The sequence below is a fragment of the Puntigrus tetrazona genome, chromosome 20 (genome assembly GCF_018831695.1).
Source record: "Puntigrus tetrazona isolate hp1 chromosome 20, ASM1883169v1, whole genome shotgun sequence".
In the NCBI taxonomy this organism is placed as follows: Eukaryota; Metazoa; Chordata; class Actinopteri; order Cypriniformes; family Cyprinidae; genus Puntigrus; species Puntigrus tetrazona.
This window is the reverse complement of record NC_056718.1, coordinates 11,520,217-11,536,554: the sequence shown is the minus strand read 5'-3', so window position 1 is coordinate 11,536,554 and position 16,338 is coordinate 11,520,217. Positions and strand designations below refer to the sequence as shown.

At 37.9% G+C, this 16,338-nt stretch overlaps 1 protein-coding gene across 1 annotated transcript in view; it reads right to left on the bottom strand.

Moving 5' to 3' along the window:
* The window catches only part of scfd2 (sec1 family domain containing 2), a 96,208-nt gene that overhangs the window by 66,902 nt on the left and 12,968 nt on the right, over positions 1-16,338 (bottom strand). Inside the window, exons 3-4 of the mRNA XM_043220237.1 lie at positions 13,439-13,566; positions 8,635-8,810 (exon numbers count right to left, since the gene is read on the bottom strand). Of these exons, the coding sequence (XP_043076172.1) occupies positions 8,635-8,810; positions 13,439-13,566 (304 nt within the window). The remainder of the gene's footprint in view (positions 1-8,634; positions 8,811-13,438; positions 13,567-16,338) is intronic.

Sequence of the window (16,338 nt, the reverse complement as noted above, 5' to 3'; positions counted from 1 at the left end):
TAAACACAGGAAGGCAGACAGGCTAAATAAGTCATATCATGCACACTAAAGCACGCGCTGGACTCCAGCCACGACTCCTTTCTCATGTGTTTTCTCCTGTCAGAGTCTTTTCAAGATGTGCTTTATCTATCAAACTCTTGAATGCAAAAACTGTTCGTATATTATGAGGCGCCGTCATCCTAGATGACAACAGATAAAATGATGATCAATCAATAGCTGCCTCACTGCTCTCTACAGTGCACTAAAAAAAATCTATGAAATTGAATTAAAGATGGTCCATTATAGATGTGTGCAGCTTGACAGAAACTGTAAAGGTAAAAAACAACAACGGCAAAATAAAAAATAAACTAACTGAAACTTTTGCCATCTGATGGGTGTCGTCCAAAACTACTGCTACGTACTTAACAAAACAAACAAATAAATTTGAGTTGGGCCAGCAGATGCCACATTTTTAGAGATTAGAAGCTTAGATGTTTGTCATTGGTGCCCAGGATCTGCAAATCATTCACCATTGTGCTCAGTCATCTCTCCTTACTAAAATAAAATTAAAATATTTTAAATAAAATCAGACATCTTTCTGACCATGCATAAACATCAACACCACTAACTTGCTCAAGGCCCAGAAAGGTAGTAAGGAAATTGTTAAAATATTCCATGTAATATCAGTGATTGAACGGTAAAGTTATGAGAAATTTTTTTGGCAAATAAATGAAAAAATAATGCACCAAAGCAACAATTTAAGCCACAATGTCTTCTCTTCCGTGTCGGTCTTTGACATGTGTTCACAAGAGAACCACGATGAGACGCCATACTGCATGTTGCAGTTTCTACCAAAGTCTTGGTATATATATTCCTGGACGCACTATTTTTGTAACTGAAACTGTGCTATTCCATGAGGTCACTGTCATATTTGTATTCATATACATTTTTAATGGTCAAGAAATAAGTTCTTCATCAAATGTATTATATACTCTGACAGTATGAGAATTCAGACACAGCTAGAGCATGTAGACAGATAAGATAAGAGAGATCAGAGAAAATAGAGAAGGAAAGACAGATGAACAATCAAAGCAGCAGAGAGATGAAACGATTCAAATTAAAACATTAGAGTGACAGATTTACAAAGAAAGCTAGAGAGAATGTAACTCTTGCAAGCTGGGACCGGCTCCAGGCCACATGTGGAGGAGCGGATGAAGGGGTCTACAGAGATGTTTTTTAGGGATCTGTGAGGACTATCAGACAGGACAGCAGGAAAAACAAGGGAGTTTGGACACCGGGTCGAAAACGAATATGCGCACACCCCCACATACATGAACTGGACGCACATTCGTACTGCAATAACGGCACACGGTTTACTCCCACAGCGAACACGCATGTGCATGGGGGAGGCAAAACAAGCTTGTTGTGTTAGTGAGGTCAGAAAGCGTCTCTGCGTGTGTGTTAGTGTGCATACAGTTAGATATTATCCAGGATGAGGCACTGGGCTCCAGGCAGAGGGGAGCGGGTTGACCTGAGGGTGGGTTACGGGTTCAGAGGTCAAAGGTGAAGCGCCATAACTTTGTCTGTGTGCGTGTTAATGACGGCCTGGAGCCACTGATGCAGTTTAACAGCGTGCGTGAATGTGCGTTATCCATCTCTTTTCAAGACACAGAAAAGATGTCCTCGACTCTTGATGTGTCAGCATGGACAATTGGTTTGGTCTGTGAATGTAATATAATGAGAAACAACAATGTCCAAGATAAAAAAAAAGGAAGACATTTTTAGACATCCTAGTAAAATTTAAATTTAATGACCATCAAACAAAAAGTAATAACATATTTTCTCTACACCTGGAATACATGCGAGTTTAAATTCCTTATTTATTAATTTTGAAAACGTCATGGTATTTCTGATCACATGATGTGACTTTGATTTGGTGGACAAATATTAAAAATATGTTAACAAAATATTGCTTACTTGTTATTACATGTATACTATAGATGCAATATAGATATTTTCAAGTCACTATATATACACACATAAATTGTATTTTTTAATGAATTGTTTTTATTCATGAATAGAGCTGGACCAATACAATTATGTAATTAAACTACCTTTATTCTCTTGGTGAAAATCTTGTTTATCTCACTTTAACAAATATATGGCTATACATTAACAATGCATGTTAATAAACAGTTGTTTTTAAAAGAAATACAATCCTGAAATGTTTTATGCCTCACATAATCATGTATTAATTTTTATATAATTAAGCCTGTCACCACTGCAAAAAAAACATATTTATGCATCTAGAATCTAAATTACTGGCTCAAAATAGTAATACTTTATATTATAAGTAGATGAGCCACATAAGCCATCATATAACAGCCAACATCTTCATTTGACAGCAGAGTCTCTATCAATTTTAATATTGATAACATACTGTCATACCACACAGTCCTAAGCTACATATTGAGGATGACCAGAAGCAGAAGGTTTAGAAAAGAAAGAAAGAGATCAGAGCTGAGGCTTTTGTAGAGTCCTGATAAGTAAACAGGATTCAAGCTGAGCTGAAGCAGAATGAATGCATGACAGTGTGTGGGGTGGAGGAAGTCAAAGGTCACAGGTCCACCAATGCAGTATTAAGAGCACATTTAACACACAATTAATCAAATCTTCAGTCAACCACTAACACCACTGCCCTTTAAAGGACCTTAGAACATCTGAAAACATCTTATACTACATACATACAGATAACACAAGCAACACTATTAATATAACTCACACTTATGGGCCATTTACATCCATCTCAGGTAATCTGATCACAACTGGTCACACAAGACAGATTGTTGTTTACAATTGCTAGTACATGCATCTCTTGTGATCAGATTTCCAGGGGTCTCAGATTTTGTTACTACATACATCACTTCTCAGTGTGCCTGTGTGTCGTTAAAGCAGCGCTGAGTTATAAATCGCCATTCACAATATCCAAAAACAAACATTGGAGTAATTTTCAATATTTACATCTAGATGATCGAGTGTATACTGCTCAGCATACTCTGTGTTTCTGTATGAATGAGAGATTCATCATTAAAATACATGTAATGACGAATTCTCAAGGAATATCATATAACCAAGATATGTTTTAATTCACACAGTACACAATTACCCAGTACACAGTGACTACTTGTCACAGTGTAGTCGGAAATTAATGCACGAAGATGAATGGTATATAGTAGTTTCTAGTATTTAATAATCCACAGAAAGGTAATCCAACAGAAGAACAGGAACCACGCGTATATATAGAAAATACCAAGAATCAAACTTAAAAAGGGTAACCAATAAGGATAATGGATGACACACATCTGAACATAATGAGACAATCAACAGGAGACAGAAACTAGGTCACACACAGCACATGGTCAATTAAATCAAACAAAACAGTCCAGGGGTGTGGCAGTTTTCCCCCCTTCCGGAAGGAGGAGGACAAAGGAGAGGATGTGGCATGGTAAAAGGGAGGAGGTTCAGGAGGTGGCCGGGTGACCAAGAGGAGGACAACAGACAGAGTCCAGGGTGTTGATGGATGAAGGAGCCAGGGAGGAGACAGTAGGAACCAGGGTGGATCAGATGGAGGAAGGAGCCAGGATGTGAGGGGGGGACTTGGAGTAGGAGGAGCCAGGTGGGATCCAGGCCACAGCCATGATGGGGGCCCACGGTGGATCCGACAGAGGGAGGAGGAATGGTCACACAGGATTGACAGTGACGGAGCAGATGAAGGAGGAGCCAGAGGCGGAAATGGAGAGCCGATAAGCCAAGGTGAAGCCGAGGATCCAGAGGGCCAAAGCGGAGTATATGGTGCCTGATTCAGAGACAGGGATCAGGGAGATTCAAGGAGGGAAGAAGGAACCTAACAGAGCAGGAGGTATGGAGGGATGAGGCATAGACTAAGGAGTGGAGTCTGGAAGCAGTGGATGGTCAATGACAGACCAAGTTGGAGAGCAGGAAGATAGGAGCCAACGAGTTGAAGGGCCGAGGTGGAGTCAGGGACTCAAAGGGTGGAGGCAGAGACGAGGGATCCTCCAGCCACAACGCAGATGGACGGCGATCCATTTTTGATAAGAGATTTTTATTAAATCGTAGAACAAACCAGTTGCAAGGAATATATTTCATTTTTTATTAACGGTATAAAAGCAAAATTGTGATAAATATTCACGATTTGTCACGTTGATGACATGAAGTTTTTTTGTTAAATTTACTTTCAATATTACAACCCTGCTAAATAACCCTTGTGCTTCTTTACCTAAAAATTTGATTGACACCATAATTAGAATGTTTTGAAAAAAAAAAAAAAAAAAAAAAAGACATTTAGTATGAACATAATTACAATCTCTGTGGGTTGTGAGGTAACGGGAATGGGTGAAAGAGAGCACTTGTTGACAGCTCTTCTTGACCACAACACCCTCTACAGCAAACACACTCTCACACACACATATTTCTCTGCCAGGGCTGCACACCAGCCATACCAGACTTAAGGGCATGATGCCCACCTTTCCTCAGCTTTGTGTCAGCTTATTAACTCTAAGCTGTTCTTCGTGGGAATGATCTTAGTAGGAAAGCAGAAGCCAAAGAAACCCAACCTGTCAAAACTTACAGCCATAATAAACAAATCGGTGCATTACTGTCATTAACTAAAGCCAAGACCAGTGCTTTAGCAAGGGCACAGTCACCTGACAACTCCTGTTTTAAAAATAAATGATCCTGCCTGTTAATTCTCCACTGAACACAAGAAAATCATGAGCAACACTGAAATACATAAAAAAAACAACAACTAATAAATACGTACCATAAAGAACCTTTAAAATAAAATAAATATGGTGACCATGGCAAATGAAGTGATCCACAAACTTAGCTTAGCTAATATCAAACTGCATTGAAATCGACCATTAGGAGTACCTAAGTATCAATAAAAATTGTTTAAACTATGTTAAAATAATATTTATTCTTATTAATTTTGAATTTTAATTTATTTACATTTTTAAATGCTTTACTCTTCTCATAGGCTCATGTCATTAGCTTAGCAACAGGCTAACATGTGAAGAGTACTTACAAGTACTGATAAAAATAGTTAAAACTATGATACAAAAAGCTTATAAATAATATTTGTTTGTATTTTTTTTCTTCTTAGAGTACCTTGCTATTGTATGTGTGACACCATCAAACATTAAACTTTTTTTATTTTGTTGCTGCCAGTGTAGAGTGCTCCAAATCTGTCACTTATAAGCGTTCGTTATAGTTGAGATCATGCTGCCTGTGTAGGCAGAAGACAGCTGGGAACAGGGAACAAAGCTATAGACTGAGGGTGAGACCTGGTCAGATAGGCGCCTTTATTAACACTATGCAGCTTTCCCGCACTGCGCCTCAGGAGGGTGAGAGAGGTAACCATAGACCTGAAGAATGAGCCTGTCTCAGTATTTTCAATAAAACAATTTCATTCTCTGGTTTCAGAAATCCAGCACGCAAATATCGGAGGAAAAACATCAAATGGAAAATAAATTGAAATATAATAAACAAGGGGAGACAGAAAAAAAATAACTCATTTTATTTATTACCTCAGGAAAATCAGAGATCCCGTTACAGCCGATGTTTAGAGTGCAAACAGAAACTAGCATGATTTTCTCAAGGATGAATGCAGATATTTGATGTCCCACAGAGAGTCTTATAATTACAGAATATTGACTTTTGGAGGAGCGCGCACACACACACACACACACACACACACGCACAAACACTCACAAATGTGGTGTGGGTAACATTAGGACAATCTTGCTCATGGAGCACTCTCAAACACAAACTTCCATTCAACACTTAATAAAGAAGTATTTTTATGCCTATGAAAGAAGTCATTTGGCTAAAAAAAGGCTGTATTTATTTGATCAAAAAATAGTGTGCAATTTTTATTGATCCAAAACTTTTATCACGTTCACTAGAGGTTAAATTTCATCTCCTTTTTAAACTCTTTTTTTTTAATGCAGAAACCTGGCAATTTCCCTAAAAAAAAAAAAAAAAAAAAATATATAGTCTTTTACTAATTCATATAAAATTAATTTGCTCATGTCATTCCAAACTTGCATAGCTTCTTTGTAATGTGTAAAAAAAAAAGTAAAAAAAAAAAAAAAAAAAAAAAAAAAAAAAAAAGATTTATTGTCAATAATCTCCAATGATTTTTGCTGACCCTGCTGTTCCGCAGAAGAAATTGTGAATTATCCCTTTAATAAAAGCAAAAATGGAGCATGTATTAGGTAGTGATGTTTTTTTATATAGCTTGGTTGCAAATAAGTGATTAGCATAATGTTTTACATGTTAGTAAACACCTTTTCATTCTTTTTCCCCCAGAGTGATGATGATCACTGGGGAGCTGAAGGTTTATAAGCTTGTGTGATGATTGCTGTTTAGCTGTTTGGCGGTTTGGCTGATGCGGCTGGTCTGGCCTGCTTTAGCTTCATGTTTTTCCTGATTTGTTTTAATGAGTTCCTATGGGCTGAGCTTTCCCGCTGATCTCTTTACAGCCACAGGAACCAGAAACTCCATCAAAAACAGTCTGTGAAAACTAATAACGGACTAGTGAGAGGATATTAGTCTGGAACGCACTTTCCTGCATGTTCTAGAGTGGTTAAGATATTTTGATAAGTTCAACCCTCTAATAAAACCTTTATAAACCTCTCTAAACATTCATTTTGCTTTTTCTCCTCTCTCTTGGCTTGCTGTCTTTCTACATTTCCTATTAAGGCCTCTGTCCTTTCTCTCTACCCACGTCTCCTTCACTCCCTGTCCTCTAAATATTTGACCCTTGACCTGTGATGTGATGCACACGCGTGTATCCGCCGCAGACGGGACTCAGTGAAAGCATTTCCTTTTCACTTTACATCCTCAGAGAGCTAAACACCCACTGGAGCACTCAGATCCAAGCTGCCTCACAACTCTACTGATGCTTAAAGAATCTCTCTGTTTTTCCCCAAAGCCAAACACAAGGTGTTTACTGAGAGCTGTGGCCAGTTAGGCTGTTTACTCACTCACTCATGGCACCTGCAAACACCAGAGTAAACTATACAGAGTACAGTACTAACAGCATCGACACAAGAACCAAGCTAAAAGTAACCTGTATACATTACGCTAAGATGAAATGCTTAATAAAAATGATACACATAGCATCTGATATTCTGATAATCAAAACTGTGACAAAATATCCCTACTGTGTTTTTAAAACAAACCTTGGTTCACTGGGCCATTAACGTTTCTTAGAATCTAACAAAGATTGGATTTTAGTTGATTTGGTTGTATGGAGGGGTGGATTGATGGATTTTAGAGAGTTTAGATGGCTTTTAGCTAGTTTAGTGGTATGGATGGATTTTAGTTGGTTTAGTTAGACGGAGGAGTGGATATTAGTTAGATGTAGGGGGTAGGTGGATTTTAGTACAAGGGATAGAAGGTGGACAGATAAATTAACGGATAGGTGAAGTTAGATAAAAAGATGGGTAAACGGATTGAAGAAAATGTCTAGCTGGATGGATGGGTGGATTGATGGATGAAAGATTGGACGAACAAATACATGTATGGATTGGTAGATAAATATGTGGATTAGTAAATTGGTATATGAATCAAAGGAAGTTGGGCTGAGCGATATATTCATCAATGCATTCATGTGAATCTCATCAGTAAAGCTGGTTCCTTAATTAGCAGTAAATCTCCATCACCTGTTTTCAGATGGAGCGGCAGTTAATACACAGATCATGCTCAGTTTCACGTTGCATAGTTTGTCAGTGATCTACGGCTCTGTGTATTAACTACCGCTCTTTTGAAAACAGCTGATGGAGATTTACTGACTAGGTGTGCATTAATATAATCAATTAATATATTGCCCAGCCCTAAAAGGAGCTTTTTTCTCTCTCTCTCTCTCTCTCTCTCTCTCTCTCTCTCTCTCTCTCTCTCTCTCTCTCTCTCTCTCTCTCTATATATATATATATATATATATATATATATATATATATATGGTTTGAAAGGGAGATGAACAGAGAGATGCATGGATGGACACATGGTTTTGGATGGATTGACGTATAAGGTGTGACTAGTTGTAGGGTAAACGGATGGATGATGAATGGAACAGTGGATGGTTGGACGGATAGGTCTCGCTGCATGGATGCCAGCTGGTTTTGAATATATATTCTAGAGTAAAGAATGATAACTGGAGAAGATTATCATAGATATGTTCCTGTGAAATCTATTAAATGTCCTGGAGCTTTACATAATTACTGCCAAAGGACAGAGCCAACAATAAATATCTAAAAAAAACATTTGTGGATTATCCATCTCCAATATCAGTGAAGCTGGATACTTCAGAGTGTACAACTGGTTTAAAATGTGATCTTCTAAGATTCAAGGTGCTGTTTCAGCAAATATTGATTATCCTTCAAAGCCATGAACTCTCAAAAAGTACTGTATATGTACAAGACAAAGAGAAAGACAGTGAAGGGGAGATCTACAGAAATCACTAAATCTTTGACTTTCACAATAGAGTTATGTAACATACTGCCTTCAGGATGTCACGAATCAGAAATCTATAGCCTTTTATTGACAGATCAGTGAGCTGTGTGATTGGCTGACCTGCAGGAGGAGTCTCTCAAAAGCAAGACAGGCGTCCCAGCGCGGGAGGGCAGGATGACGGAGAGCTTGAGCAGCAGCCAGTCCCAGCTGCAGGACCCCACTGTGACTTTCCAGAGGCCCCCAACTGTCCCGAAACAACTGCACATATGAACAAAGCTGTTCGGCTGTAACCCGCCCTGAGAAAGAGGGAGAAAAACATAAGCATCCTATTTAAGCTGTCTCAATTCAACATTTACACAAAACAATATTCAGTCACTCTGAATTCAGTGTTTACCTTCAATTGTATCTTTGGTGTCAAATAAAACTTCAAACATTGTTTGAACTCAAGAAAAAAAAGTACTTCATTCTCCATCAATGCAAATCCACTGACAGCGCAGACATTTACTTGGCATACACACACACACACACACACACACACACACACACACACAGTGGTAAAGAAGTGTAAACACACAAGTCATCCTGTAGAACAGTCTCTTCAATGTGTTATGAACTCACAAATACTCATGATACTATAGCAAACCATAATATTATTACTTGGAAATAACAACATAACTCAGTGTATAACTCAAGTTTATTTGCGAATGTATATGTATGTTTAGTTGTAACAGTTTAAATAAAACTATAATGTAGTAGTAAGTAAAACCGTGTTTACTATGCGAGTATCTAGTATGCTCAAATTGTAAATGAATTATTATTTTGAAACTATCCATTTCTTAATGTGTTCAAACTGATTCACAAATACACCACAGAATGCTTCAATAGAAACTGTGGACTGAAGTAAACAATAATAAAATAAAAAGAAAATCAGCGAATCATCCTTTTAAACCAGTTCAAATAAACTGATTCACTATCATTATATGAACTTCCTAATGACATTTTAGTTTAGTGAGTTTTACTTAAACAGAATAATACTTAAACACTGTGGGTGGTAGTGGAGAGAATGTAAAATGACCAATATCAGCCCACACTGCTGTTCAAACGCACCACCAAACCACAACATACATGCTTCGGTTCCTCCATGTGTGTTGAGATGTGTTTGGAAGAATGATGGATCTAAACGGCAGACTGCTTGGTAACCTCATGGATGGCATACAAACCGAAAAAAATAAGTGTATGCATGATTTAGGCTGATGTATCTCTTGCTGTTTGTATGCTGTCAGTCTCTACTACGCTCATTTATTACGTTGGCATGTTTCAGCCAAAAACACTAAAACACACGGAAACGCATCCTCACTGACCCTGGTGTTCCCTTAAGGGAGCTTGGAAAGACAGGAAGATATGGTAAGAGGGAAAGAAAGGGATTTCATGTAGTAAAGCACTTTACTCCATCTTGGCCTGTTTACCCTTTTAGTTGATAAATATAACTTAGCTTTTAAATGAACACATTGTTCCATATCTAATTTGTTTGATCCAACAGAAAAAAAAATGACAAGCATCTGTACAATTATATCATGTAATTCATGCTCAAATGTCTAAAGACAAAAGATTGAAACGCACAGAAAAATAAAGGAGGTGGGTGTAGGCGGAGAGCATTTCAAGAGAGTGAGGAGGTCTGAGGGATCCAGAAAGTCTGAGGGTTAGGGGGGGGTTCACATTAACTCATAGAGCCACATCGCTATGTTGTTGCTATGAACCAGCACCAGATGTGGGAGTATATCCTGTGCACCAATGCAGCCAATGTTTGCTTTAGTCCAGCCAAATGCACATACACACACAAAAGAGACAGAAAGAGCACAAACAGAATGAAAGCTGGCTTGAAAATAACTAAAGCAAGCCACACACCAACAGCAACAATCAGGCACACATCCAGAGGGCGGTTACGTGATATAAGATTGAGACCGAATCATTGGCAGGGTGAGCACAGAGCCCTGGGGTTCCCCTGAAGGTCATTTTCTTAAGATGACAGATTCACAAGATGATTCTAACCCCATTACAGACCAAATTTCACAAACATACAATTCACTGGTATTTTGCAAGCGTGCCTCTTGAAAACACTGTGTATTTTACTGAAAAATTTGACGTTAGTAAAATCACAAATGTTAGTAAGTCACCAGGGAGTAAAATTAGGAAATGCACAACATGAGGTGCGGGGGGACAACTGACCTCCAAAACTGCTGTAAAATCTGGATGTGCAAGTCTGGACATGGTTTACGGGTCTAGAACCTTTTCCAACTACTGCAAACTAATTGGCTAAAAATCACTTAGGGGCAGAGAGCAGACGCATGTGAAAACTGTTTGACAACTGGCAAAATGAAAAGACAGTTAAGGGGTAATTCGAAAAGGTGCAGCCGCTAACCCCATACACCCTTTTTCTCAATAACGAACACTTTGCCAGCTCATTTGTATGTACTGTCTTAAAAAAACAGTCAGATTTTGCCAGCTCATAAAATACTGTTGAGAAAAAGATTTTGTTCCAGACATATCCAAAGACTGAAAAGGGCTATTATAGATTGACTCAGCTTTAGAAAACTCTAGCAAAATACCCAAGAATCACTCAGCATAATTTGTCGGCACAGCTTCATCGGGAAAAAGAGAGTAAGTGAGTTCTGAACAAACCAAAACCTGGAAGAGAAAAAAAAAGAGACATGGAGCACTAACCATCACATGACCATGAAACAAGGGCTGAACATACATAAACACACACAGTGAAGCAATGACCCACAGTATGCGCATGCAGACGAGCACACACACGTTCACACAGTAAATAAAAAGCCCAGCAGAGTTCACATACATGCAAAAATAAAGACCACCAGAGCACCTACTCATATTTTATGACAGCCCAGAATAATGCATCTGATGCTACAAGATGAACCAAAACAAAATCTATAACAGCTGTGACTGCATCGCAAGAAAAATACTCTGTGTGTGTGTGTGTGTGTGTGTGTGTGTGCGTAACTTGTTCTGTTTGATACGTAGTATGATTGTTCTGGCACTGTAAAAGTTCTATTGGCTTGAAGATCAGGAAATAACTGTGATCCAGTGAGAAAGGTTGGCTGAAGTTGCTGTACTGTAAGAGTGTGAGTTCTTTTGGAAGAACAGCCTGTGTGTTGTTGAATCAGAACTGTTTAGCAATATAACCCAACACTGGCATGACATTCTCTTGATCTCTAAAATACACATATCTGACAGATATGCAGATATCACACTAACCAGAAAGGCACTCGCTTCATAGGATTTGACAGTTAAATTTGAAAAAGACCTGCAATGAGCGTGCGAGTCAGTTTAGAGGTTATGGTCTAATGAACTGTTGCAATGTGATGTGGGTTGTGCGCCTTCACTAGACGCTCAGATTCAACTAACTGCACGCTGGCTGATAGATGAGAACTGTTAAAATGTTACACTAAACTATACTAAAACTGTCCAACTAAACAAGCACTGGCAGAAAGCGGTTGTCCTAATGCTGCTGAACTAAACTGACGAAAATAGGTAGGAAAGAATGTATAACCAAAACTATTGCTCTAACTACTCAAATCTAGTGGAAAACAACTGTTGCAGGAAACCACCCACAGAATTTTCCCTAATTCTAATAAAGTTGTTACTGTACGCTAGAAATGTTGAAATAAATTAGCTTATGGAAAGTTGTTGCATTTACAAATTGAACTAAGTAAACTAAAGCCAAAAAATACTAATACTAATGTTACATCAAAATTGTTCAACTGTAAAACTAAATCAGCTATAAAAATGCCCAATTACAGCAAATTTGCTGAAAAACATTTACGTTGTTGAACTAAACTAAAATTATATAGAATCAGTACTTTTATCCTAAAATGGTACTTTTAGAGTACAAATGGTCAAAATAAAACTAAACTAAAAGCAAACACTGCAGGAACAGGCAAACTAAAACTTAAATTTTTCCACAAAAGTCCTCTATTATTCTCTTTAACTCTAACATTCTATTGTCACTGATTACAGTTATTGCGTCTGCGTGTATTTAAGAGCTCTGTGCATGTCTTACATGCCTGTGAGTATTTTTACCCCTCATTTCAGACTCTATTGCTTAACAGCAGAGCACCTCTCTAGAACATATGTGTGAGAACATGTGATCCCACATGAGGTTTGTATTTCCTCAGCGGCCACATGGGCTTTCTGCCCATCTGTAGTACTGCTCATTGTCTAAAGGAGGTGCTGTGGGTCTTTGACTGAAAACCGCTGAGTCTTACCAGCCCTGTCTCCTTCTTTTTCCTCTTTTGTTCTCCTTCTTTCTTCAACACTGAATCTCTCATGGTTATTGATGTAAAAATCGATAGTAAAAAGTTTTGAATATACACCTTTGTCTTGCCACAGAGTATTCTGCAGCACACACAAACCATAAAAAAGTATGAGTAAATGTACAAGAAAGTTCTGTGCAGCCACACCAGTCTCTTTGTTCGGGCACAATGCCTAATTTGTATACTGCCAGCAATTAAAAGTTCATAGCATTGCTGTTCTTTTGCGAATAAATCTACTTTTACTAATTAAATATAATCTTTGGATTTCTGGCTTCTCTCATTCTGAGTCAATAATCCTGTGGTGCTCTGAGTATTTTACCCAAAAAAGACATTTCGTTTTTATTATTTTAGTTTTCTTCTGGCACAAAAGAGTGTAGCTTCTAGAAGTGACTATTTTAGCTATGTTCTGTTTCTGGATCAAGTTAATTTTCAATTAAAGTGCTGTCTATGGAGGGTCAGAAAGCTCTCAGATATCATCAAAAATCTTTATTTTTGTTCGGATTTTTTGGGGTGATCTAATGTCGGTATAGGGAATAGGGGAATCTCAATATAGTTCAACGTAGGTCTTATGTTCAATGTGGGCATGATCTTACCTAGACTCATCTTGATTGGCAGGTTCTCTTTGCTGGCTGCCTCCACCAGTTGTCTCCTGACTTCCATCACTGCCTCCTTTTGCTTAGCAACCAGCATTGTCTCCCACAGCAACCGTGCAGTGGCAGATCTGTGGAAAACGCAACCATCTGATTAATTGTTGTGTAGAATTGGTGACGATTTGATTTGACCCTAAGGGGTTGCATAAGAGTTTAGCAAAAGAGGGTTGCCCAAAAGAATAAGACGATATTTCACAACAGTGTTTCTCAATCCAACCATATACTTACTACAAAAAGCTAACAACATCAAAAACTCAAACAAAACAGAAAATGAATGTGTCAGTGCATGTGAGATGCCAAAGGTTTACTGGTCAACTAAAAGTTGTTGCAACAGAATTTGCAGTAACCTGGATTACAGAGTTTTTTTTGCTCTAAGGCAGTGTTTCCATGAACGCAGGTCAACAAACCCCTAGGGGACTCCGGAGGGAACTTCGAGGGGGATTGTGAGTTGATGGAAAGCTAATAAATTATCATGTAAAACAGTATTTGATGTTTTGAGTTGTTTTTTTATGTGGTTTGTTAACCACATAAAAAATCCTGATAATGTACTCACCCCCATGTCATCCAAGATTTTCCAAAAAGAAAAAAAAAAGTTGTTTCAACTTGAAATAACTTGTTACCCCTTTTTTTTTTTTTTTAAATCAACAAAAATGTTTCAGTTGTCAATTAAATTAACATTAAATAGCTTAAAATTTCAAGTTGACTCATTTATAGGCAGTGGGGTAACAAGTTATTTAAAGTTTTGTTTTTTTTTGTTTTTTACAGTGCGGTAAACAAATCAACAAAATGCATTACAGCAAAGAAATGATCACTCATTTTCTAAAACACATTCAAAATATATATATATATATATATATATATTTTTTTACCACAATCCAAATGCTCATCTTGCACTAGCTTTGTGATGCGCATCTTTGTGCATTACATAATCACGTTGGAAAAGTCACGCACCGATAATTCTCCATCTGTATACAACAATTCAAAAACCATCTGACATCGTTGTTTTACATATTTTGTAAAGTGTGCTTGATTTGCGGTTGATCTAGATTGCGGTTTAAATGTATATAAATTTAATTTCTTTCAGAAAATGGCTTATCATTTTGCGTAGATAAAATCTTTATTTCTTGGCTCTTATCATGTAGCACCCATTGAAGTCCACTACATGGAGAAAAAAAAACCCTCAAATGTTTTCCTCAAAACATTTCTTTTCAACTAAAGAAAAGTGTTAGCATGATTTTTTAATTATTTTTTTATTCTGGACATGAATTAATCCTTTAAACCTCCATGCAAGCCGTTACGGTTGTATTTGTTCAAAGCTATTAACACAGAACACATTATTACACTTAAATACAGCTATACAACATAATGTTCCAGAATGTATGGGGTCTCAAAACACAAGAAAAGGTGTTCTTTTAACTTGACATGGCATCTTAAAAACAAGGCACCCAAGAAGCAGTCACATCACAACACCCAAAGAAAATGTGTTTACATAGAAGAGCAACTAAAACCTCTGTAGACTGACACTAGAACATGTCCCCAGTCTTTGAGTCTTGCTCTGTTGACTATTCATCATTTTCAATCTCCTTCCCATCCATCAGGAGTAAACAGCTCAATCTTAAGTAAGTAATTGTACAATCATTATTCAGCAAGGGTTTCTCAAATGATCTCCTCTTATGACATGTGATAATGAGGCATCATCATTCTGTTCTTCACCACTGGCTCCTCCTCTTCCTGTCTTTAATCATCTGCTGGATTGTGTGTGTGTGTGTGTGTGTGTGTGTGTGTGTGTGTGTGTGTGCGTTCCAGCTTATGTTGCTGCTTGTCATATTAATCAGGCAATGGAAACTTCACACAAACTCTTGATGTAAGAACTGACAGAATAAAATGATATTGTGGGGGTTGGGCGGCCTGAGAAAACACATCACGCAAATGAGCAGAATTTTAAGGAAAGTACAAGAGGAGAAGAAGAGTAAAAGACTGAGAAAGTGAGGGTGCAGGACATGAAACAAAGGACAAGAAATGCGAACGAGGCAGAGGAGAGACACACGAGGGCAAGCGACGGAGGGTGGGGGTGTTTTACTGACACTGAAACCAAATGTTAAACCTGCTCTGTTTTTCTTTTGCTCTTTTTGCTTTTCCTCTCTCCCTATGTCTATTTCTCTCTCCCCCTTTCTAACAGTTGCCATGTGTTGGATCTCAGCTGTAATGTGTTCCAGACAGAGTTTTGGCAGTGTTAGAGAGAGGCCTGACTCCATTACTCCAAAAACGAGACAAAAAGTGGGGGAACAAAAATGAGGAGGACAAAAGCCTACATAATAAACATGGAGCTTGTTGTTCTGAAGCGCAGACTTGTGTCGGGAATTATGAGCGGAGGGGCAGCACAAAAACATGACAGATAACGCAAGAACGCGATCTGGCTCAGTAATCTGGAGATATGTGAAAAGTGACCAAAAAAACGGGGAAAATTGGAGAAAAATAAGATCACATGATGGGGCTGGTCACACTTCCTTGCCGATTCTTGCGAAAGCAGAATTTTTTTTTTTTTTTTTTTTTACAGACTGTAAAAGCGAGGAATGCTCAGGCCATTGTGTTTTCAGATTACTCTAGATTAAGCACCATGAAAGTAACCTAAAAAAACAGAAGACAATATAACGAAGGTGTACACTACTAGTCAAAAGTCAGGACAATTTATTTTTCCCGTGATCATAAAAACCTTTCCATCTGAAGACTTAAATGTGCAGAAAAAGCAATCAACAAATATCCAACATGGGATCTCCTTCAAAAGCTAAACCTCTGACATTTTCTGGTCAGTGTATCATCACCATATTCAATTTGTGCAAATT